The following is a 26,776-nucleotide window of genomic DNA, read 5'->3' on the forward strand; positions in this document are numbered from 1 at the left end:
ATGGATGATTCACACGGCTGTATAAACATGCATTTTATTGCTTGTAAAACGAGGGTACTTTACAAAGATATCGCATGCCCTACATTAAATATTAAAAACACTGTCAAAAGACATTTGTCTACTTTATCATCTCACAAAATACATGATATATATATATAAAAAAAAAAAAACATTGGCTCATTGACGCAACACTAGACATTTTTGTGGCACAAACAATCATGCCTACACAATGTTCGGATGTTGGTAAAGAATCGCAACATGCATCTTCTTAGCCTCATCAAAAATCAAGAATTCTTGCGAGACAACATTTCATCGAACTTCTACAAGCAACTCTCCAGTCACAGAAGGCACTATATAAACCAAAAAGCACACATTCAGATGACTTGTATCTACACACTAGAGGAATGACTGATTCCAATTTGGCTTCCCAGGAATTTACAGTACCAAACCAACTTCTCTGTATCAATCCCAATGGTAAATAGTTGTAAAAGTGTATGTTCACAATGGAGACCCACATTGTAAGATGATATTACATTGAATAAAGCGACAAATAGGTTTGCGAAGTAAAATGCGTACAATGACAATCACTGAGCAACCATTGTTGATATACAACATTAAGGTCGTTCCACTTCAAACAGCACAACAAAAAGGCTCGAAACCCACCCTCTCAAATTGTCCTGAAATTGTTTCTGTAGTTAGTAAGAGATACGATTAGCATTCCTGAAACATTATTTTGTTTAAATATAATTTGATCTCATAAATTAAACTAATTGATTGCGCCCAAATTGGACTAAACTTCTTCCTACCAATAAGTAAGACCCCCAAAAAATGTCAAAAGCCACCCCCACAACAATACCATCCCAACAACCAGTATACAGTTCCAGCTATGTTCAACAAGTTCCTTGAATATTCCAACAAGTGGCAGCTTTCTTAGGGCTATCCCTATGGTGTAATTCTCATATGAATACTTTTTCTACAAGTCCAAAACTTTGATGGAGAAATGGGCTAGGGACTAAAATGTGACAACCCTAATAAAATACATTGCAGTCAAGTTTTTCAATAAAATTATTAGGAAACAGCATTGTGATTAGTGAAATTTCGCATTAAATCCAAACCAATACCATTACAAAACACTATACAGTGTATGTTTGAGACTTATACCATTGAAGACCATAACATTGAAACCATTAGAACTTCTATAGCTTAAATGGTTTTCTTGTTCACCGGGAATGGTCTAACAGGAACTAATCCAGAACCGCACACAAGAGGGCAGTGTCCTGGCCACATATTAAGCATAAAATGACAAACTCAATTGCTTTCATAGAGGACTGGCTTGAAATTGAAGATGACCACACAATGTATTTTCATAATGAGCCAAATCTATTGGTTTTGTTTACAAAGTTGCAAAGGAAATGTTGTGATCTATTTAATAAACACAAGAGACCAGCAAAATTGATGAGTGCGGCAGTATAGCAGGACCACGGCATCTAGTGGTCAAAACCTAGTACTTTCACACTACTTTATGGTAAATAATGCAAGTAACTTCAATTATTCATTTCTCTGAACAGGGAGGGATAAGAAAAATCACCAGATTCCTAGGGAATACATTACATAGTATGGAGAAGCAGTACTCCAAGCAGCAGCTTCATACTACTTGTTAAAACAGACAACTGATACCATCTACTGGTTGTTGGGGTTGGATTGGCATGTGATGTGGTGGGTCCGCGGGTGGCTTTTGACAATGTTATAAGATTCCCCATGTCTTACTCATTAGTAGGAAGAAGATTGGTCCAAATCGGATGTTGGGAACTATATTTATTGAATATTATCTGAATCCTTGAATTCTATATAAAAATAAAGTGGCAATTTGGGTGCAATCACTTACGTTTCTCAGAGATAAAATTAAGTTTCAACAAAATAATGTTTCAGGAATGTCAATCTTACCCATTGCCAATTACAGAAACTATTTCGGAATAATCTGAGATGGTGGGTTTCATAACTTGCTGATATGGCATGGAATGACTCAGTCTGTACAAATCCATGCTCAAATGAAAATAGTTTTGTTTTTGGCGAGAATTATATCCTGCATCCTTATTCAGCTTTTGACAGTAGCCAACACGTAGACCAACTGTTTATATGTTGGCTACTGTCAACATGTAAATAGTAGGTCTACATGTAGGTAGGTATGCAGAGAAAGGTAATCCAGTGCTGTTTCAGGTCACAAATACATCACAGCAACAGTCTTCCCACAAATAATCCAGTTTCTCAGACCAATATTTTCATTCACTCACTCTCGCACATCAACAATAGAAAAAAGTTTAAAAAGTGCAGATTAAAATTAGCGCGACCCAGTGTAATATGACCGATCAGCTGATACTAGTCTATGTCGCTCATCGGCTGAATGATCAAAAGCTAAGGCACTATTGTGGTCCCCGAGCCGGCATCTTCTGGTGCGAAGACTTCTGCTCCTCTCCCATTTCAGTCACCATTGTGTCCACACAACTAGAAAAACAAAAACAATATTAGGCAATTAGTTTCTTCATAGAAGATCGATGTAATCAACTATTTAAAAGCTGTGTGAGCATGACTATGTATCTCTTAATATTGAGCTACGTCTATACCTCTCTGTGTCTCTGAGCCAGAGCCCTTGTGGCGGTGTCTCAGTGTTCCAGGCTGTTGCCTAGTTTCTGGCCCTCCTGCAGGGCAACCATGGCCAATCTCAGGTGCTCCCTAAGGCTCTGGATCTCCCGCTCGCTCCTGCTCTTCATACCACTCAGCTCCCCGTGCACCTCTTTATACCGCTCACAGGCTGACTGCTTCTCCTATAGGGGTAAGGGCACACAGACAGGTTTATCAGATGGACAAAGTATACCTCTTCCACTCTGGGCAGACATACAATGTTGGGATGGACAGAATAGCCTGAGGACTTGTTTCTTTGCTCTTGTGATTAACTTGGAGCCATCAACCACACAAGACAGCTTTGCTAACTTGTAGATTAACATTCCAGTTTGCGTGTAGAGTTAAAGTAGTCTCCAGCTACACATTGTTTAGAAACAAAACCGACACGTGTGCAGCTATGGGGCAAAACAGAAAGGATCCGCAGGCACCTGTTTTTGATTGAACTGACCTGAAGACCAGGTGTGTTGAATTTAGGCAATCACCGAGCTGATTAATTAGCTCAGTTGGTCAAGTATGGTGCCTAGTTGGAACAAAATCCTGCAGTACCTGCTGCACTCCAGGAACAGGGTTGCTTAGACTGTTGACAACATGTAAACTATTTTGTCTCAAATGCATTGTTACAGTTGTTGGCTAGCTAGCAAATTCTAGCCATATTAGCATAGACATGACATCAGTCAAAACAAAACATGGTATCAATAAGATATACCGAGCAGAAACGAGCCACCTGTGATTCCCCACATGGCAGCTTGTCGTTGCCAATTACACAGTAACTGAATTATTCCGTTTTTATTTTTTTTACCCCTTTCAAAACTCTTAAATATCTTCTCCAAAATTAAAGATTGAAAGATTGGGGTGTCAGCTATGACATGGCACCTTGAGTTTATTTTGGTTATTGAACTACAGTAAGTGAAGTGGATTTACATCTGTTAACTAAATTACGATAACGAAATTACATCATGGGTCCCTGGCCCAGCTTCGTCCGGGTTTGGCCGGTGTTGGCCGTCAATGTAAATAAGAATTTGTTCATAACTGACTTGCCTAGTTAAATAAATGTATTGTATTTGACTGCACTCTGTTCTACTCACTGTACTATCCAAACTTGTGAAACATATGTCTATGATGGGCCGGACCAAATCTGAACCCATCTGCGGACATACATTTCGACATCCCGTGTCGGTCGGTGCTCAGTGGGTGAGGATGCTAGTTACAGTTAATGGAAAGAGAGGGGGCTCATGAGTAGGTGTAAGTAAGAGCTGGGCGAGGTGACATTAACGAGAGAGAGCTTGTCCAGACAGACATTTTTAACACGCTTGGTTTGACCACCAGACAAAGTAAAACAGTTATGAGCTGAACATAACAGAATACCAGTGGAAGGGAAAACAGTAGCAGGTGAGCCAACTGGTTTGTGACGAGAGCTGTGGCGGTCATGACATTTTGTCAGCAGGTTATTGTCACGCACGCTTAGTATCTCCAGACCTCCAAGCTGCATACAAGCCGCTGATGTGCACCTTTGCAAAATCTACATCTAATAAATAAATTGAATATACACTATCACAATAAAGCCATTTATTTTAGTCAGGTCTAAAGAAACATATGAAGACAATTTATTTCAGAAGAACAGAATATGAGTTGGCCTACTGCATGTTATCTGGCTATTACACTAGATTTAGAGTTATTTGGAAATGTTAGTTGTGAATGATACAAACCTTAGAATGTCTTACAAATCAAAACATATATGGGCTGCATGATGTGACTACAGGCTATTGAGGATTAGAGAAAGTAGCAATAAAAGCTTGTGCTCTGTTCCTCGCCTCAGTCTGCACAGCTGTTCTCTCAAGGTGATCATATTTTCACCCATCAGACTATTCTAAATTGAAGCTCGTCTTTACTAATATGTATAATTAGTTTAATTTAGAACGGCACATTATCAAATGGGAAGGAACAGAGGGAAAAGACATCTGTCTGCACTTGAATAGTGAATGGAGGCTGCACGCTTGCCTGCCAGTGATGACGGGTAGACTACTTCGGTTTTACAGCAGAACATGTGCTTAATATGAGCAGCTGAGAAGTAAATATCACAACACTTATTTCACACTGTTTGAGGAGCATGCTCTCGCTGAGCAACATGTGATATTCTGCCCAAACTCTGTATGCCATGGGCTCCCCAGTACTCTGTATGCCATGGGCTCCCCAGTACTCTGTATGCCATGGGCTCCCCAGTACTCTGTATGCCATGGGCTCCCCAACCCTGTTCCTGCAGCTACCCAGTGCTTACATTTGGGAAACCAAGTGAAATCTGTTCGGGAACATCGATAGTAACATGTTTTCGCAACAAAGCATTTGATTAAACTGTTGACAGTCCCTCTGCGCGCTCGAGAAAGGAATAAAAGGAGAGAGAGGAGGAGATGGAAACGCATGGTGGTGAGTTTCTCTATAAATCCCCATTACTAGGCTATTCAAAATAGCCCTGCACAATCAATAAACCAACTGCATTGCCTAGGGCTAGTCATTCTCTCCCAGACTCATGGAGACATGTTGGAGAACAGCATAAGGTAACCAGTATGTATAATAACAGTCCACTCAAAGGTGATTACTCAAATGTGTTTAATTTGAGTATTGGCTAGAGCAACATCTTTGGGACATCTGTTTTGTTTTATGGGTTTTTTTCTGCCATGGGCAATATGCGGTAGGCTATGTATTGTATAATGACAATCATAATTCAGCCTATGCATATGAGGGTGTTTTGAATTTCTTCACCTTAAAAAGCTGTCCATTTCGTTGTGTTAAGCTTTGAATCAACATCCACAATGACCATGTTTTGCACGTTTTCAACCTGCAGCTGAACTTGATCATCACAGTGAGGTGAGTTATAAAAGGCCTACCGTTTTGATCATAAGTGTTGTGTTATTTTTGACTGCATTTGCATTGATGTTAGTAGTTAGAGGGACTATAGAGCCCTGAGCACCAGGCCATTAGGACCTGATGGTTGTTAGGAACTTGGGTACTACCAAAGCACGTATAGATTGCATATGAGGAGAAGATTGTGAATCAACGGTCACGTGGAATTTTACTGCGGTCATGACTGCAGGTGTGGCGGTAAAACGGTCACCGCAACAGCCCTATTTGTGACTTCCAATTGTCCATTATAGCAAATTCAGTTGCAGTAATTACGTTAGATTGTTTTTGTAATAACGAGATTTAACCACTTAATTCAGAACAAAATTGATATCAGTAAAATCACTATAACTAATTGACAGGTATACCATTACTTGTTCCTTACAGTGCATTCGGAAAGTATTCAAATCCCTTGACTTTTCCGACATTGTTACATTACAACCTTATTTTAAAATGCATTTTCCTCAATCTATGCACAATACCCCATAATGACAAAGCAAAAACAGGTTTAGAATTGTTTTGCAAATGTATAAAAAAAGTTAACGGAAATATCACATTTCCATAAGTATTCAGACCCTTTACTCAGTACTTTGTTGAAGCACCTTTGGCAGCGATTACATCCTCAAGTCTTCTTGGGTATGACGCTACAAGCTTGGCACACCTGTATTTGGGGAGTTTCTCCAATTCTTCTCTGCAGATCCTCTCAAGCTCAGTCAGGTTGGATGGGAAGTGTCGCTGCACAGCTATTTTCAGGTCTCTCCAGAGATGTTCAATCAGGTTCAAGTCTGGGCTCTGGGTGGGCCACTCAAGGACATTGAGACTTCTCCCAAAGCCACTCCTGCATTGTCTTGGCTGTGTGCTTAGGGTTGCTGTCCTGTTTGAAGGTAAACCTTTGCCCCATTCTGGAGTCCTGAGTGCTCTGGAGCAGATTTTCATCAAGGATCTCTGTACTTTGCGCCGTTCATCTTTCCCTCGATCCTGACTAGTCTCCCAGTCCCTGCTGCTGAAAAACATCCCCACAGCATGATGCTGCCACCAGCATGCTTCACTGTAGGGATGGTGCCCAATTTCCTCCAGAATTGACACTTGGCATTCAGCCAAAGAGCTCAATCTTGGTTTCATCAAAGAATCTTGTTTCTCATGGTCAGAGTCCTTTAGGTACCTTTTGGAAAACTCCAAGAGGGCTGTCATGTGCCTTTTACTGAGGAGTGACTTCTGTCTGGTCACTCTACCATAAAGGCCTGATTGGTGGAGTGCTGCAGAGATGGTTGTCCTTGTGGAAGGTCCTCCCATCCCCACAGAGGAACTCTGGAGCTCTATCAGAGTGACCATTGGGTTCTTGGTCACCTCCCTAAACAAGGCCCTTCTCCCCCGATTGCTCAGTTTGGCCAGGCAGCCTGCTCTAGGAAGAGTCTTGGTGGTTCCGAACGTCTTCCATTTTAGAGTGATTGAGGCCACTGTGTTCTTGGGGACCTTCAATGCTACAGACATTTTTTGGTACCCTTCCCCAGATCTGTGCTTCGACACAATCCTGTCTTTGTCCGTAGAGCTCAATTCCTTCGACCTCATGGCTTGGTTTTTGCTCTGACATGCACTGTCAACTGTGGGACCTTATATAGACAGGTGTGTGCCTTTCCAGATCATGTCCAATCAATTGAACCACAGGTGGACTCCAATCAAGTTGTAGAAACATCTCAAGGAGGATCAATGGAAACAGGATGCACCTGAGCTCAATTTCAAGTCTCATGACAAAGGGTCTGAATACCTAACTATATCCGTTTATGCATTTTTTTATTTATTTATAACACCTGCAAAAACACCTGTCATTATTTAATGAACCTTTATTTCACTAGGCAAGTCAGTTAAGAACAAATTCTTATTTACAATTCACGGCAAACAATTACGGGGTATTGTGTGTTTAGATTGATGAGGATTTTTTTTTAAATGTTATCAATTGTAGAGTAAGCCTGTCAGGTAACAAAATGTGGGAAAAGTCAAGGGGTCTTAATACTTTCCAAAATGCACTGTATGAACTTTCATCTTCCCTGCTCATGAGGGAGAGAAATTAGAAAAAAATCTTAGTTTTTGGTAATGAAACTACAAAGCAATATTCCCTAGACTTACAGAAGGTAAACAATTTCTCCAAAATGAAACAAAGTGCTGATATTAGTTGGCAGGGGTCTTCAACATTCTGTGTTTTGATTATGTATTTCTAAAACCTTTTAAGACTTTCTGGTAGATGTTTTCTAAGACCCCTTTTCCATCTGTTTATCCACAAATCAAAACCTTCACTTATGCCACATTTTTAAGTTGGAAAACGGTTGAAAATGTATCAATAGCTAGGTTTCCATCAAATTGGCGACAGATTGTAATGTGAATATTCAAAAATATGCATAGAAACAAGAGTATGCACATTTTCCCATCAGAGAAGTGTTTCCATCAAATTTACTTGTGTTGATAAACGGCTGTGTGCGCGTGATGACATAATGCACATAAAAATATATTTTGCGGTACTGAATAAAAAATACAAGTTAAATGCGTTTCCATCACATTTTCAACTCTACTGATGGTTCTCACTAAAAGTTTGTGCGTTATATAGCGAGTGTACCCACTCTGGTATTGGCAAATGCGCTCTAGCCAACAGCTCGCAGATTACCCTAAATTATGAGATTATTATGGACAAAAGAGTGAGAATTTCAATTTGTCAAACAGCCAAGCATCGACGATCATGTCACCAGAGCAAGACCCTCAATATTGGAAACAAGCATAAAGCTCAACACCTTGCATTTTCACCACACTTTGAAGTTGGTCATTTATTTAATCTACTAAACAGCATGCTTTCCTACTAAACAGCATGCTTTCCTACTAAACAGCATGCTTTCCTACTAAACAGCATGCTTTCCTACTAAACAGCATGCTTTCCCGATGAGTCGTTGTAGGAAGAACACACGTCATCACATGACTCCAGGTTTACTTCCATATTGTAGCAATATTGGCGCATAAAAGCTTTTCTACTGACGTTTCTTGCGTCATTTTACCAACACAAAAAGATGCCACCTTGTCTAGTGTATTTTGTTGTGTCGACATTTGGAAAGTTTACCAAAAAAATGTTGTATTCCATCAGGCCTGTCGTGAATGTTTTTTGTTTTTTTTAACTCACATAAAAAGGTTGGATGGAAACCTGGTTTATGCATTAATTTCCCCAAAATATAGGTTCTTATCTTTCATTTGACATGGTCCTATGAACTTCACGTTGGTGCTTATGGGTCCTTTTACATGGACATGCCCCTAGTTATCTGACCGTTCAGAATTATAATGCATGTCTTCCGGCCACATCGATACACACGCATCATTTGTGACGTTGTCAGCCAACCCGTCAACAGATGAAAACAGACCTTTATGCCTGCACACAAATACACAGTGAACCAGTACCGTGTTCAGGAACTGAAGTTCGTTCCTCAGACAGCTGATCTCCTTGTGCAAGTACTGCACCTCATTCTCCTTCACCCTGAGAAGAACCTGTGACAAAACAAAATATAATATTATTACAAGCTAACAAGAGTGATCAACCCAACATCTAAGACACTGAGCAGACAAAGAGCAACTGTCCCTAAAAACGTATTATTTTGAAGAAACATTTACTCTGTCAAAATTGACTACAAAAAGTGTAAATAGAATAATTTGTCATAAAGTCAGTCTCATCCAAAACAGAGTTGTGAGACTCGTCTTTATTAACCGCAACTCAGCATAAATGAAGGTTGGGTTTGTTTCAATCCTGTCCACATCTGGTAATCATCAATTCGGTGTACAGCTGCACGCAACCCGATCGTAATGCCTGTGGTAACTTTGGGTTGACTTGTTAGGGACCATCGGTAAATTACACAATGTACATGGGAAGATATGTTAAAAGTCCAATAGCTCCAAATTTCAATGACTTAACCTCCAAATATAAATTGTAGAAATTCAACTAGCCCCGGAGGTAGGCTATCCAAAGTCAAACCAATTTTGCCACGGTCACACAATAGCCGACTGAAGATAATTGGCAAAATAAATAACTCTTCCCACCTGCGAACACACACGACACCCACATCAAACCACACCCCAAAACAACTCTCGGTTGAATTCAGTCATGGCCGCTAGCATTACTTAATGAACCAAATCTAAAAACGAGGCCAAATCAGGAAGTGCAGTCACCCTTTAATAAATTCACTTGTGTGTTAAAAACACCTTTGGTGTCTCCATGGGGCACAGCGTCCAACAGGGGGCAGTGTGTTTCAGTGTGCAGTCAATGATGCATTTACGTAAAAATTCACACCACACACTTTCTTCAAGGCATTGCCCTACATAGTGACCAACTAACTCCACGCTGCCTTTCATAATACCTTCCCTTTCTATTCAAACATGAGACAAGTGCCCCCTATGTCATTGTTGTAGGTAGAGAGGCTTGTTATGGTTGAGGGGCTCTCTACATCTTATCTCCTCCCCTCTTCCTGACCCACCTCCAGCTCACAGGACGGCCTGTCCTGGTTGTCATGGGAAACGCCCTCCGACCCCTGGCCCATGACGACGGAGCGCATGCGGCTGATCTCCTCTGTCAAACGGGCCTGTAGGTCCTGAAAGGTGAAAACATTGACAGTATTGAGCATACTGACAAACCGCTGAATGCATCATATAGATAGGCATTGCTTGTCTATAACAAAAGTGTTAGGGTAGAGTAGGTTAAATGCACAGGAGCAGATGATAAAGACCTCCAGACTCCTGGCTCACCTGGTTCTCTTTCCTCAGCTGCTCCAGCTCTCTCTCCTTGCGAGCGATGTCTTTCTCCCTCTCCCCGTTGCTCTGCTCAGCCCTGTTCAGCTCCAGACACTTCTGGGAGTACCTCTCAGACAGGCCGGACAGCTCCCTCTGCAGGGCCTGGGTCTCTAACCTGTGGGGACGTGAGAGGATACAAACATTTACATTTATAGAAACTGTATATTACAGTAAATACAATATTATGCCTGAGATTAAAAGCAAAACTGGAGACACTACTGATATTCTGTAGAAAACTTGACACTCTGCACTGGCTGTGCACAGTCAAAACAGTAGCAGCCAGGTTGTGTTTACATGGCAGACCATTACATGAATAACATGCAGGCTTCCAAAAAACTCTAACCGTGAAAATGGTGGTGAGGGTGGGTGTGCTTTGTTCTGAGTAATTCTGTTTTCATTTTGGTACAACAGTGGTTTAATACAACAGTGGTTTGCTACAAAAGTGGTTTGGTACAGACATTTTGCTACAACAGTGGTTAAGATGGAAACCTCTGCCCACACCCATTAACCACAAATGCAAAAATCATAATTGACACACAAAAGTCATGTTCATTAACATTGTATGCGCAACAGATCCCTTCACTTTTTCCACATTGTTTCAGCCGGAATTTGAAATAGATTAAATTGTGTCACTGGCTTACACACAATACCCCATAATGTCAAAGTAGAATTATGTTTTTAGAATTTAACAAATTAATAAAATAAGAAAAAGCTGAAAGTATTCAACCCCTTTGTTATGGCATGCCTAAATACATTCAGGTGTAAAATTGGGCTTAACAAGTCACAATAAGTTGTATGGACTCAGTGTTAAATATGGTTTTTGAATGACTACCTCAAATACTATTATCTGTAAGGTCCCTCAGTCGAGCAGTGAATTTCAAACAGATTCAACTACAAAGACCAGGGAGGTTTTCCAATGCCTCGTAAAGGGCACCTATTGGTAGATGGTTAAAAAAAAAAGCAGACACTGAATATCCCTTTGAGCATGGTAAAGTTACTAATTACAATTTGGATGGTGTATCAATACACCCAGTCACTACAAAAGATACAGGCATCCTTCCTAACTCAGTTGCCGAAGAGGAAGGAAACCTCTCAAGGAATTCACCATGAGACCAATGGTGACTTTAAAACAGAGTTTAATGGCTGTGATGGGAGAAAACTGAAGATGAATCAACATTGTAGTTACTCCACAATACTAACCTAAATGACAGAATGAAAAGGAAGCCTGTACATCTCAAGGGTGATCAATGGAAACAGGATGCACCGGAGCTTAATTTCAAGTCTCATAGCAAAGGGTCTGAATACTTTTGTAAGAAAATGCAAAAACGTCTAAAAACCTGTTTTCGCTTTGTCATTATGGGGTAGTTTGTGTAGAGTGCTGATAATTATATATTAAAAAAAAAAACATCAATTTTAGGAGGTAACGTAACAAAATGTGGAAAAAGTAAATGGGTTTGAATACTTTCCGAAGGCACTGTACATGCACAAATTACCTCGACTAACCTGTACATTGAGTCGGTACCCTTACCCCCGTATATAGCCTTGTTATGGTTATTTTATTGTGTTACTTTTTAGTTGATTATTTACTTCAGTTTATTTCGTAAATATTTTCTGCATTGAACTGCATTGTTGGGTAACGGCTTGTAAGTAAGCATTTCACAGTAAGGTCTACACAGGTTGTACTCAGCACGTGACAAAATGTTATGACTATAGCATGATCAGAGCATCTGATAAATTAACTAAATAGAAATGTATATACAAATTAACAATTGCAAAGCATGCTGAGTATTATTCTATTGAGCTCCACCCCAAAACAAGGCCAAAAATAACACCCAGTGTGCTTCACAGTTTATTTTGGCATGTTCATTTTCACTTACACATTTTGGTAATTTAGCAGACACGCTTATCCAGAGTGACTTGCTCAACTAGCATATCAGTCATGGCAAGTAAAATGTTTTTGTAACCCTTACTGAGAATGTTGTTGCTGTTCGGGTCAGCTAATTGCAAATACATTTTTGTATTTTAAAATACATGTATTTTAATGACATACATTACAAAAATAAAAAGGTATTTTGTAGCTTATTTTGATATATTGACCTTTATGGTATTTTGTATCTGTATTTTGTCCTTTTTGTCCATCCCTGACCATAGGCTTAGTGGTAAAATGCACTGGAGGGGATACTTCAGGCAGAGCTAAATTCAGTAACCTGTAAAATGTTTGTGTTCGTAGTTCCAACAGTGCAGTAATATCTAACAATACACACAAATCTAACAAGTAAGAAATATTAGGATGAGCAATGTTGGAGTCCGGAGTATATTCAGACACCTTTACTTTTTTCACATTAGTCTTATTCTAAAATTGCTTCATATTTTTTTTTAATCCCTCAAACTACACACATTAGCCCATAACGGCAAAGCAAAAACAGGTTTTTAGACATTTTTGGGATGGTGCCAGGTTTCCTCCAGACGTGACGCTTGGTATTCATGCCAAAGAGTTCAACCTTGGTTTCATCAGACCAGAGAATCTTGTTTCTCATGGTCTGAGAGTCCTTTAGGTGCCTTTTGTCAATGTTCTTCTCAGAGGCAACCCCAAACATTGTCCCAGTTCGCGTGATCATAACAGTCTTTAAGCAAGGATTCCGATTGGTCAGATCAGCAGTGAATAGACCTTAGCACGGGTACTTCCTGTTTGAGCTTCTGCCTATAGGGAGTAGCAAAATGGAGTCGTGATCCGATTTACCTAAGGGAGGTCGGGGGAGGGCTTGTAGCCCCTACCGGAAGGGAGAGTAACAATGCTCGAGTTTTTAAAGTGCGAGTACTGCAGGCGATGTGTTGATAGAACTTCGGTGGCGTTTTCCTCAGATTTTCTTTATTAAAAGTCCCCAGCTATAATAAATGCGGACTTGGGATATGCATTTTCCAGTTTGCACAAGGTCCAGTGTAGTTCCTTGAGAGATTATGCCAATATTTTTATTTTTTTGGAAAGCAACATCGTCACCAACATTTTCTTGCAGCCATCTGACCATGCAGACTGCAAAGTGAATGGAAAGAAAGTGCTTGTGACTCCATGGTTAAGCAATTGCTCTCTCCTTGAGTGACAGGGAGCAGGGTTTGATATGGGAAGCGGCATGTAGCAGCAGGAGTGAGACGACTGAAGTAGCAAACTGAGTAAACTAGAAAAACGGACATTACACATGGAGTTGCTTATCACATTTAACAAACCAAATATTCAAATACCGTTATAGAAGGTAAAGTAAAAACCCAAACCGGTCTGTGCATCAACACCGGTATATAATCAAATAACGGTACACTGCCCAGCCCTAAAATTATGGTACAAAGAAAGGGTGTACTATGTATGTAAAGGTGTGTGTAAGGAACGGGTTGTGTTTTGAGCACTCACTGCTGCTGTGTGCGTAGAGTTTGTGTGTTAGCACTCCCTCCACCAAGCCTCTTTGCCTTCTCCACCTCTCTCTCCAGCTCCTCCCTGTGGGCCTTCTTCAGTGTCTCCATAACTAAACCACCGAGAGAAAGGGGAGGATGTGATGTTAATGGATCTAAAATCAAACAAACTGTATTACCCCATGAAATGCTGTGGTGTTGACTGTTCCATTCTGACGTCACATGCCTCAAACAACAAAAATCCTTGAATTGGCGTGCTAATGACATCTATGCACAATTTTGACCCTTGACCCCATGACCCCTGACCTTGTGCTGTGTCCTGGGTCTCCTCCCTCAGCACCCGGTCCCTGTCCCTCTCCAGCTCTCGGGTCTCACGGGCATGCTGCTTCTGCAGCTCCTCCAGGGCCTGTTTGTGGGCCCGCTCCATGGCCTGAAGGCTGCGGCCGCACGTAGCCTCCCGACCACAGCTACCTCCCCCCACCCTCCCCCCACCCCATCCTCCACCCTGCAAACGCTCCAGCTGCTGCCTCAGAGACGCCACCTGAGTGTCACAAAGGTATAGAGGCGGTAAAGCTCACTGAAAGAAAAAGAGAGGCGGCGGGGTATGTAATTACTGGGTTGAACCGAACTGACATGCGAGTCGTGATGGGGGATTTGAATGCCATATTCCATGCAGTCATATCAATCCCACACATCATGCAGGTCATGTGTCTCAAAGGCAATGTTAGGGACTGTATGGGTCATAGACAAAGGGACAGTGCAAGGAGTAAATTCATCTGGATCAGATTCCCGCAACCCCATGATATGATTGTATGGTCTGCACGAGTCCTAAAACTACCCCTGTGAAGATACAGTAGTCAACAGCACACTATACAATGTTATCACATGACACATCACTCAAAGATGGAATGAGACTTTCAGCAGTGTTTCCACTATCGACATCTGATAAACTCAGTTCTAGAACCAGAGAAATGTCGTCTTACTTTATTTTTCCGGGGAAACCGGTATTGCTAACTAAGCCCCCATTACACCCTCCGCCTTGGTATTTTGAAGACTGACAGGGTCAGTATTACTGAAGAGGGCCTGATTACCATCCTGCATGCATAATAGAGCAAGCCTAGTGTTAAAGAGTTAAACTTCATCTGTAGATGAATCATCTAGATGAAGATTAAATTTGCATTCATTTATTGTGTTTGCAAATTGAAAAACATCTCCATGCACTACCTCCCTCTGCAGCGCCTCATTGGCTGGATGGCTGGACCGTGAGCCCATTGGCAGTAGTGACCTCATCTCCTTTAATGGCAGCCGCTCAAACTCTGCCCACTTTTTCTCAATTTCCTCCTCGGCTCTTATCCTGGGATCTGAGCCTACACCCGGCCCTTTCCTCGACAGGACCTGCTCCCATGTGCTACTGGTCATATCTCTGCTCCTCTCCTCCTGCCATTGGGCGTGCTCCCTGCCCTGCCCCTCCCCTGCCTCTCTCTGAGTGGCTGGCAGAGGGCTGGAGGGGACGGGCACTGGTGACAGCTCAACACAGTCAAATCGGCGTACAGAGGAGGTGGTGATTTCTGATCCAGCATCACCGTGGCGAGAAGGTGGTCGATGAGTGGAGGCCAGGGAGCGAGAGTTTTCCTTGTCACTACTGCTGTCAGGTAGTCTGGAGGAGAGGAAGGACAGGGAGAGACCAAGTCAGACAGAGGGAGAGCGCAGATTGATAAAGTGACAGTATTATAGGGCTGTGGCCGTCATTACATTTTGTCAGCCAGTTATTGTCAGCCAGTTATTGTCATGCAAAAGACTGCCTGTCTCACGGTAATTGACCGTTAATTAACAAACACATTTAGCATCTCCTGGCTTCCACACATACAAGCCACTGATGCAGACCTTTGGAACATCTACATAAAAATGAAGTAATAAATCTATTTAACATACACCATCACAATAATCCATTATTTATTTTAGTCAGGTCTAAAGAAACAAGATAACATGCATTTCAGGAGAACAGAATACGAGTTGGCCTACTGCATGTTATCTGGCTATGCTCCATGACAGACTTGTTGATTTAGCTGACAAGATATGCTTATAAGTCCCGTGCCATCATTTTATATGTAGAAGAATACAATTTAACTTAGCTGAATAAAATAGAAAGTATATTTTTCCCCATTCGGAACGAGTGCGCATATGAGCTTAAAAGCGATCATTTGAAACAGGTCCTATACACTAGATTTATAGTTATTTGGCAACTTTAGTTGTGAATGATACAAACCTTAGAATTCATTAGAAATCAAAACATATACGGGCTGCATGATGAGACTACAGGCTATTGAGGATTTGAGAAAGTAGCAAAAAAAAGTTTGCAGTGTGCTCCTTGCCTCAGGCTGCACAACCGATCTCTCATCAAGTGAGTATTCTGTAGGCTAGACCAATTCCGTACCAAATACATCTTAAATCATTTTTTAAAATGTTTTTCTGCCATGTGTAATATGCAGTAGGTTATGTATTGTATAACAGCTCAATCAATTTTAATTCAGGGTTTTTGTTCCGGCTTGGGCTCATATAGGCCTATGCATAAGCGCAAATATGAGTATGGGTGTTGTGAATGAATCTTAGAAAGCGCTGTCCATTTCCTTGTGTTAGGCTTTGAACCAACATCCACAATGACCATGTTTTACTCTGTTTCGACCTGCTGTTGAACTTCTTTCTTCAAATTGATCATCACAGTGAGGTGAGTTCTAAAAGCATGAGACTGTTTTGATGATTAGTGTTTGATGTGATTTTTGACTGCGTTTGCATTGCTGTCAGAGTGGTTGGAGGGACTATAGAGCCCTGAGCACCAGGCCATTAGGACCTGATGGTTGTTAGGAACTTGGGTACTACCCAAGCATGTCCCAAGTGCATAAGAGGAGATTACCGTGACTCAACTGTCACGTGGAATTTTACTGCGGTCATGACTAATGACTGCCGGTGTGGCCGTAATATGGTCACCGCAACAGCCCCATCACTCAATATCACTACATAAAAGAAATCCCTGGTGATTCACTATGTAAGCAACATAACATTACAAATGATTAATGAGACTTGAAGTAATCCACAACTGCCCAAGGACTTAGTAGCCCACCTGTACACCAGTATAAGAAAACAATAGGCCTCTTTATGTGACTTGTGTATTTGCCAGCTGGGACACAGAGGGAGGAGGAACTCACTGTGTAAGGTCTGGAGAGCTGCTGGGCCGAACACACTTCCTCAGAACCTCAATCCAGTTCCTCCTGATCCCTGCAGTCATAGCTGACAGTGTGACAACTGCCTCCCTCGTCTGACCGACAGAGAGGAGAGAAGAGTAGAGTAAGAAATGGAAAGGGTGTGGTGAGGGAAAGAGATCATTGAAATACCTGTCAATCATCCTCACAACATAGAAAATAATTGGAACAGTGAAAAACACACCTGTATTTGAAATCCATAGTTCTTCTCTACATCAAACTCAGACACTTTTACACAAGACTTCAGGTCAACCTCCCCGTCCAGATCCTCCTTCTGTAAGACACAGTTAGGAACAAACAAGTAAGACTTCAGACACATATCAATAACTCACAATGTATCCCTAAGACAATTATTGCAATAGTCAAAATAACTTTGAAGCCATTGAAAACGTACCTCCTCCGCCCCAGAGTCTCTGTAGTACCTCAGACCAGCATCGGTCAACACAAACCAGTGCTTCTTCCACTGCAGACAGACACAGGCCACCAGTTAAACCAGCACTATTTGACCTATCCGATGCATTAATGCACACAAGCAGCAAAGTGACAGTTAACAGCAAGACATTCAAATCAAGTTAACATGGACCAATGAAACCTATGGAGTACACAGTGTTTAAGACATTATGACCAGTATAATAACAGTGCTTAAAGTGATGTATGGGCCATCTGAGTGTTTGTACGGTGAATTCAAAATGAGTTCAAACTCATAACATACAAACCTAGCACATAGATGACACAATGAGCCACAAGCTCATATGAGGACGTTTCATACTCAGTCTTATCCTGCTAGAACATACTGGTTGTGCCTGCCTGGGCACACCAAGCTATTACTGGGATAACATGGATAGTCTGCAGCTATCGCCTTACGCACAAGCTTTCTCATTAGGAGAGAGGGAAAGAGGGAGAGAGAAAGGAGGCGAGGAATCAAACAAGAAACCAGAAGGGAAGAAGAGCTAGAAAGAAACAAGAAAACAGATAAACAAGTGATACATGACTCCTGACTAGATAAGACAAGAAAGAAAGTCATAAGAAATGAAGAAAAAAACATGACTTCACCTCTCCATTCTCATCCAGTTTTGACATCCATCCCTTCTTGAAGTTAAGGAGGTCGGGCTACAAGGAAAGAAGACAAAGTGTCGGGTTAACGGAACCGTTTTGAAGAAGTGAGACAAACACAAAAGTAGAACAAAGGATGCCAGCGTAGGATGTTCACAATACAAAGAACAACAGGCGTTTCATGCAGTTAGAGCACCATGACAAACACCTGCGTGTACATTCAAATGTGTGAGGACATGGAAGTTGAGGGTTTTTAGAAGTGTTAAAGGCAACAGGAAACAAAAAAAGCACGCCTTTGAGTGATGACAGAAAAACAAAGATTGCTAACAGTAACATAATCAACATAGTCTTCTGCTCTAGTTCCCCATGTCTGTGTAGAGAGATGTACAAGGTCATTAAATCTACAGTCAGAATGAGACCCCAGGTTTCACCATCAACATCACTAATACTAACAGCTTCTAGGGTTCAAAGATGGATTATAGATTTAAAAATCGGACTAATACGTTACTGACATTTAACCACTGCAGCCTCAACTATTTCTAGGAATCCTTACAGTTTGAGGGTGATGGGAACTGGGGAAAACCTGTGAGGTACTTTACAGAGGAGGTGATCCTGGATCAAGATCAGGAAACTTTCCCATCTACATTCCTCAGTTTGGGTCTTTATCTCCTTCAACCCTCCCCCTCTACCTGGCATCACTGCCTGTTCTCACTGGAACTCATAAGTTGTCACATTGTAACCACCACTGTGCATTGTTCCAGCCAAACCATTACAAGGTCTGAGGAGCATTAACAGGCAGATGTATGGTTACAGCATGAGGTAGACTTAGAACGACCTTCCCATGAGTTAACTAATGATAATTAAATGTGTCATCTTTGTAACTATGAGCATACTGGTGCATGTATGTGTGTCTCAAAGCATTTAGCCTACAAATGCTTTAATATAGTTGTGAAATTAGATGCAATAAACGAATCGTTGGCAACAACATGAAACATCGTTGACAAGCTGTTGACGTCTATTTGCTGAAATAACGTTTTCCGAAGTGCCAGGATGAGGATGACCCACCCGCACACAGAAGTATACCATTAAAAACACTTGCTTATTCATTTGAAGGGATAAACTGTTGTTTAAATAATCATGCATTTATAGATTCCTCAAAGGCCAATTACAAATATTCTAAATTATTAAGGGATCTAACAAAACAAACGATTGGGGTGAGGTGTTCGTTTGCACATGCAAACAGTCAACATATGGAGCTCAATGTTGCTCCAATTTAATTGACACTTAGAACTGTAAACAATTGGATAACCCTAATGCGCTTACATAAATACAATACGCATACATGTTTGATTAGCCCTGATACATTTTGGCAATGGCACAAATCACAGGCACGCAAAAAACATAGCGTGATGTATAGAAAACAAACTATAAAACAAAGAATTAAAGGCCACGAAACATAAGAATATAGACACACCCACTCCTCGAATAAAAATGTAACCATTTTAACCCCAATGTTCCATGTAGTGGTTGCGGCGAACAATTAAACATTCTTGCAACATTGCCTTGGAACACGGTTCAGTTATAGGCACACAAAAACATGTAAATGTAATTCAAGTAGTGGCACCAAGGCACAAGAGCAAACGTACCGTCATGTTCGTAGGACCCAGGAGGCAGTTGAGAGAAAAACAAGTATACACTTCAAATAAAAAAATATTGTTGCAATAGCCTACTCGTCCAACAAGTTTATTTGGTACCAATGTGATCGGGGTAGAATAATTATTGCTTCAGCTTTCTACCTGCTGACCCGCTCGCTTAAAAACTTGTCTGCCTAGCAGGAAGGCTAAAAAATAAAACAAACCCCGCCATTTCTACCCATCTTGGTCGGTGAACCGTATCTTATCGACCAAATACATTTCCCATGGACTATTTCAACAGAAACTGAAGATCATAGACATCGTTGACACATACAACTCTTGAAAGCCAACATTTCACAACTTTCTTGCCGTTTGTTACGATGTTTTTCGTTCTGCACTCTCGCCCTGTTCACCACTTCCTGGGCGGATCTGTAAGAATCGTTTGAGCAAACAAGCTAACCAATCAAGTGATCAGTAGGATTCTCAGAATACTTGAATATTGAAATATAGACTGTACACTGCCAAAAAAGCAACCAATGACACCTACTTCCAGACCACATAGCTTCTACCAAAATACACATCAAAGCATTTATGACATTCCTTAGTTGAGTAGCTAGATTCTTTATGCTGACTAGGATAAAGGCTTAGGAGGCTATTTTACGCCGATTCTCATGCAAAACGTTTATTAAACGGTAGCAAACGGTATCATACGGGAGGGACCTACCTGCATTTGTCCAATAGAAACTCTCGTTTTAGATGCAAAACGTTCCCAACGGTTTGGACAAATGATTACACTCCAGGCCAAGAATTTGAAACACATGCCCCAGCAGCCCACTGTAGACAAAGCTCACTCTATGAAGGGTTCAGGTGAAAGAAACAGACCTACAACCCACCGGCATACTTCAAAGTCTGAATTAAATGTAGGAATGATAAAAGAAAGCATTGAAGTCACACTGCATTTGAATTGAACAGAGCAAACCTATACCAGTTTATAAAAGCAGTTTATCGCAAGTTCTTGAATTCATAACCTGAATAAATAGACCGATATATGTTTGTAACATTGTAAACAAATTAGACTGCATGCAGGAGGAAAACATTGTAAAACTAAACATTCAGATTAGATATACTGTACACTAATAAGCGTGTGAGTAAATAAATACTAGATGTTGAATACTAGAATACTCAATATTAAAGACGCAAAAGCCCTTCTATAATAGGATTGGAGGAAGTTTGGATGTGGGCAGGTGAATGTGCACTCTGGCCTTTTCTCAATTGGATTTGCTCAACTTCTGCATCCTCTCTCCTCCATCCTCTCTCACCTCCTTTTGAAAAAGGTAAAAGGTAATCGAGGAGAGGCAGTGAAGAGAGGGAATGTGTAGAATGTATAGAGAAAACGATATGTAGTATATTGTTTTTAAACACGTGCATGCTTTTCTCCTCTGACAAAACGAAAGCTGGTTCAAAGGGGATGTGGCAGATTTCTAAACTCCTCTGCGAAGGACTCTGGTAGGATACACATGACTATCCTCGATGAAAGGTGGCTATCGAGAAGGACACTCTTCCGTTCGCCTACTAACGAATTGACATCTCCTCAGCCACAACGGTTTCCGGATCACGGAGGAGAGAGGAGGGAGGACAGACTTTTACCCAAATGAGAAAAGGCATATACATGCCATGGCCCTTAGTAGAGGAAGTTTAGTTTATGTAAACCGAAGGAAAATGAGTCTAATGACCTGTGTACATGGGCCGCCTTCTGCATTAAATTAGACAACCTCCATAAAACATGTACAATTTGATATAGGCTACAGAAAGCACACACAAGTAGACCTGTACCTGCATTTGTTCCAAGGAAGAGCTATGCTGTGCCCTCCATGGACTGGCCTCCTCCTCTATAGTGGGGCTGCTGGGCCTCTGTGAAGGATGAGATTGTAATTATTAGTGTAAATGTTTCTGGTGTTTTGTGGTGTAAAACTGGGTGGGTTGAGCGTAACACATCAACCCTGTAACCCATAGAGAGACAGGCTACACAGTTTTATGTTTGTATTCAATTGTCACTCCGTGTTGCACACAACAAGCTTCCATTCCCCCTGTCACAAGGGGATTTATGGCTGATTTAAGATGAAATCGTCAACCCGGTTATGGTCAACCCTGTTACTTTATTTGGCACTTAATAGGCACTTACTATAGTTTTTTATTTAACCTCTTGAGATGGGAAAACTAGTTTTTCATGAAGTTGAACATGTGCTCTTTATGAAAGAATGTTAAAAATAGGTGAAATAAAACGTCTATTTTGACCAAGTTACAGTACACTTCTCAAAAGGCACTGAATTGGCGGAACAACCCACCTGCATGTGCAAAGAGGTGGACGAGTGTGCTCGAGATAGTCTACCGCTGCTGCCATTTTTCCATTCAATGTGGTTTCTCTCTAGGTCCCCTGAGTCATCTAGCCACTCTCTGGAGGGATGCTTGGAGAGGGAGTGGCTGAAACATCAGACACGTGACTTTAGATACAACATATTAATAATTTAAAAACTGTCAGTGACGCAATACTGATGTCACAGCTGAAATACAGAGGGAGAAACCACTTACAACTTCCTATTACAGCATTACCTTGCGGTCAACAATGGAAAACCCTAACCTTGCTGGTTTGAAGAGTTCCTGTCTCCCTGAGGGTAGGTTTGGAGTCTGTCCCACATGACCAAGCCGCTCCCTTTGGAGGACAGGCTTGATCTTTGGTAGATCAGCCATCATGGCGTACTCTTCCCTACTCCTCTCCGTTGACTCCCCGGACAACTGGCCAGACTCCGAGGACTCCATGGAACTCTGGGACGAGGTGTGCCTTTGCATCTGAGGGGAGGGACTTAGGTTGCGGTTGGTCAATCCTTTTGTGTTTGGGTAGGAGCTACGAGTCTCCAGACCCTGCCTACTACTGCTACTCCTGGTGGTTTCCCAGGTGACAGCAGAGGCCCTCTGAGAGGGGGCAGATGTTTTGTTCTCTCTGCCCTCTCTGGATGGGGAGGTGCTATGTAGGAAGTGGGTGGAGCCTCGCCAGGCGCCAGGGGAGGGGTTAGAGTCAGGCCGAGCATCACCGGAAGGGTTTTTTCTCTGGTAAGAGAGGCTGGAGTCACCACCACTGGTGGTTTTCTTGAGGAGTGACTGGCCTGGTGGGTCACTGCCTCTTTTGGATGGAGAGGAGTTGCGACTGTCATGGCTCCGACCATTGAGGGCCCCACTCTTCTCAGATTTGTGCAGTAGTGATTGGCCGGGGGTGTCATGGCCCCTCCTTGAAGGGGAGGAGCTACGACTACCGCAACTTCGACATCTGACAGAACTGTTCGTCTCTGATTTACAAAGCAGTGATTGGCCAGGGGCATCATAGTCCTTTCTCAAAGGGGATGAGCTCCGAATGTCTCGACCTTGACTATTCAGGTCGTTTTTGGATTCACTTTTGCGCAGTGATGACTGGCTCGGGGTATCACAGCCTCTCTTAGAGGGAGAGGAGGTAGGACGATCACGACTTTGACTTCTGACAGAGCTGTTCGTCTCAGATTTACAAAGCAGTGATTGGCCAGTGGGATCATATCCCTTTCTCGAAAGGGAGGAGCTTCGACTGTCTCGACTTTGACTATTCAGGTAGCTGTTGGATTCCCTTTTGCGCGGAGGTGACTGGCTCGGGGCATCATAGCCTTTCCTAGAGGGAGAGGAGCTTCCACTGTCACGACCTCGACCATTTCCATAGCCACTTGTCTCACTTTTGCAAAGCAGGAATTGACAAGGAGTGTCAAAGCCACGTCTAGAAGGGGAAGAGCTACTTTCATAGGCATGAACACTTAAGTCATTCCTAGAAGCTGATTTCCGCAGAGATTGTCTTTCGGCATCATAACCCTCCCTAATGGGAGAGCCACACCGGCCGCCGTGTCGACTATGACCATTGAGAGAACTGTTTGTTTCAGATTTGCGAAGGAGGGACTGGCTGGTGGCATCGTAACTCCTCCTCGAAGGAGAGGAATTGCGACTTTCACGACCATGACCATTTATCAAGCTGTTCCCATCAGATTTGCGAAGGAGGGTTTGGCTGGAGGTGTCATAAGCCCTCCTCGAGGGAGATGAGCTTCTGCTGTCACGGCCATTTAAGGAGTTACTTGTTTCAGATTTGCGGACCAGAGATTGTCTGGGGCTTTCGTAACCCCTCCTTGAAGGGGCGGAGCTTCGAGTGTCACGTCCACGACCATTTAAGGAGCTGTCTGTCTCATTCTTGCGCAATGCACTTTTAAAATATGCAACAGAGTTGACCTGTGATATGGAACCAACTGAACTGGCCATCGATATTACGTTTTTATTCAAGCCTCTAATATCAACACCTCGTCCATAAGAGCTCTGGGGGGGACCTCTAGAAGTCTGGTCCCACCCCTGAGACCAGCCCTCAGAGTCTAAGCCCCGCCTATTGAGGGAGGTGGTACATTCACTTCGTTTGAATGGGGAGGTGTTTCGTAAGGGTGAAGAGGAGCGGGACAGAGAGGAGCTTTGTCTCGATGAATTGAACTTCCCAGACTCCTGATAGGAAGGGGAGTTTCTTCTACTGTATGAGCTGTTGAAACCCCTCCGGTTAGTGGAGGCCAGGGATTCTGCTATCTTAAAAGGGGTGGGGCTTGGGGAGCGAGGGCCCACCTGAGCCTCAACCTCGATGGTGAGATCAAATGCGTCAGGAGGTTCAGGGATTTCCAGAGGCAGGTCTGGGTTTAGTATCTCTGGGTTTAACCTCTCCGAGGCCAGCCCCAGGTTAGGGTTCCTGAAGGGGATGGTAGCTTTGGGTTCAGGGCTCCGGTTGCTGTAGAGGGGATGTCCCCTCTCTGAATGGCGGTAAACGGGAGGAGGGCTCTGATCCCTGAGAGAACGGGCTCCTCCTGCCCTCCCCAGAGAGAAGTAGCCACTTTCACGATTCCTTTCTTCTTTTAACCCTAAAAAAGAAAAACACTCCATCACATGGTATACTAAACACTGTAATTATTGATACATTCCAAGGAGTTCTAAGGACGTCCACAACACAGTTCTACAAGATACTTCCACACTACTATCAATAAGTCCCACCTCAACCTGAACACAGGTACCTGACAACATCATCATGTAAATAACACCTATGGCTGTAATAGGATACATGTGGTTAAGTGCAGTCCTCACCTGAGTGTCTGCCAATCCTGCCCCTGCTGTTGTCCTCCTCCATCCAGGCATTGGGGTTGGTTCGGTGCGGTGGTGGGTCCAGGTGGTTCATGGTGAGGTGGGTTGAGCGGTGCCGGAGAGACAGATAGTGGTCCTCTGCACTGATGGAGCCACTGAGATCAGCGTAGACACTCTGGTCCCGACAGCTGGAAGAGGAGATAGTGTGAAGAGGAGATGGTGATATAATGGTGGAGAGAGGGAGAGAATGAGGGAGTGAGAAAGTATACAGTTGAAGTCAGAAGTTTACATACACTTAGGTTGGAGTCATTAAAACTCATTTTTCAACCACTCCACAAATGTCTTGTTAACAAACTATAGTTTTGGCAAGTCAGTTAGGATATCTACTTTGTGCATGACACAAGTCATTTTTCCAACAATTGTTTACAGACAGATTATTTCACTTATAATTCACTGTATCACAATTCCAGTGGGTCAGAAGTTTACATACACAAAGTTGACTGTGCTTTTAAACAGCTTGGAAAATTCCCGAAAATGATGTCATGGCTTTAGAAGCTTATGATAGGCTAATTGACATCATTTGAGTCAATTGGAGGTGTACCTGTGGATGTATTTCAAGGCCTACTTTCAAACTCAGTGCCTCTTTGCTTGACATCATGGGAAAATCAAAAGAAATCAGCCAAGACCTCAGAAAAAAAATGGTAGACCTCCACAAGTCTGGTTCATCCTTGGGAGCAATTTCCAAACGCCTGAAGGTACCACGTTCATCTGTACAAACAATAGTACGCAAATATAAACACCATGGGACCACGCAGCCGTCATACCGTTCAGGAAGGAGACGCATTCTGTCTCCTAGAGATGAACGTACTTTGGTGCGAAAAGTGCAAATCAATCCCAGAACAACAGCAAAGGACCTTGTGAAGATGCTGGAGGAAATGGGTACAAAAGTATCTATATCCACAGTAAAACGAGTCCTATATCGACATAACCTGAAAGGCCACTCAGCAAGGAAGAAGCCACTGCTTCAAAACAGCCATAAAAAAGCCAGACTACGGTTTGTAACTGCACATGGGGACAAAGATCGTACTTTTTGGAGAAATGTCCTCTGGTCTGATGAAACAAAAATAGAACTGTTTGGCCATACTGACCATCGTTATGTTTGGAGGAAAAAGGGGGAGGCTTGCAAACCGAAGAACACCATCCCAACCGTGAAGCACGGGGGTGGCAGCATCATGTTGTGGGGGTGCTTTGCTACAGGAGGGACTGGTGCACTTCACAAAATAGATGGCATCATGAGGGAGGAAAATTATGTGGATATATTGAAGCAACATCTCAAGACATCAGTCAGGAAGTTAAAGCTTGGTCGCAAATGGGCCTTCCAAATGAACAATGACCCCAAACATACCTCCAAAGTTGTGGCAAAATGGCTTAAGGACAACAAAGTCAAGGTATTGGAGTGACCAACACAAAGCCCTGACCTCAATCCTATAGAAGATTTGTGGACAGAACTGAAAAAGCGTGTGCGAGCAAGGAGGTCTACAAACCTGAATCAGTTACACCAGCTCTGTCAGGAGGAATGGGCCAAAATTCACCCAACTTATTGTGGGAAGCTTGTGGAAGGCTACCCGAAACGTTTGACCCAAGTTAAACAATTTAAAGGAAATGCTACCAAGTACTAATTGAGTGTATGTACACTTCTGACCCACTGGGAATGTGATGAAAGACATAAATGCTGAAATAAATCATTCCCTCTACTATTATTCTGACATTTCACGTTCTTAAAATAAAGTGGTGATCCTAACTGACCTAAGACGGAATTTTTACTAGGATTAAATGTCAGGAATTGTGAAAAACTGAGTTTAAATGTATTTG

The 26,776-nt window shown here is 42.3% G+C and overlaps 1 protein-coding gene across 1 annotated transcript; it reads right to left on the minus strand.

Annotated features, from left to right (window-relative positions):
- Window positions 1–18: 18 nt before the first annotated feature.
- LOC106607129 (TRIO and F-actin-binding protein-like) lies at window positions 19–20,175 on the minus strand. The gene is made up of 13 exons (XM_045720424.1): window positions 19,742–20,175; window positions 18,096–18,152; window positions 17,437–17,505; window positions 17,227–17,316; window positions 16,989–17,098; window positions 15,010–15,442; window positions 14,092–14,326; window positions 13,787–13,898; window positions 10,342–10,501; window positions 10,074–10,187; window positions 9,007–9,093; window positions 2,622–2,822; window positions 19–2,502 (listed from the first exon to the last, which is right to left on the minus strand). The coding sequence occupies exons 1-12, from the start codon at window positions 19,745–19,747 to the stop codon at window positions 2,661–2,663; spliced, it is 1,635 nt and encodes a 544-aa protein (XP_045576380.1). The 5' UTR covers window positions 19,748–20,175; the 3' UTR covers window positions 19–2,502; window positions 2,622–2,660.
- Window positions 20,176–26,776: the final 6,601 nt, after the last annotated feature.

Source organism: Salmo salar, chromosome ssa06, assembly GCF_905237065.1.
Source record: "Salmo salar chromosome ssa06, Ssal_v3.1, whole genome shotgun sequence".
NCBI lineage: Eukaryota > Metazoa > Chordata > Actinopteri > Salmoniformes > Salmonidae > Salmo > Salmo salar.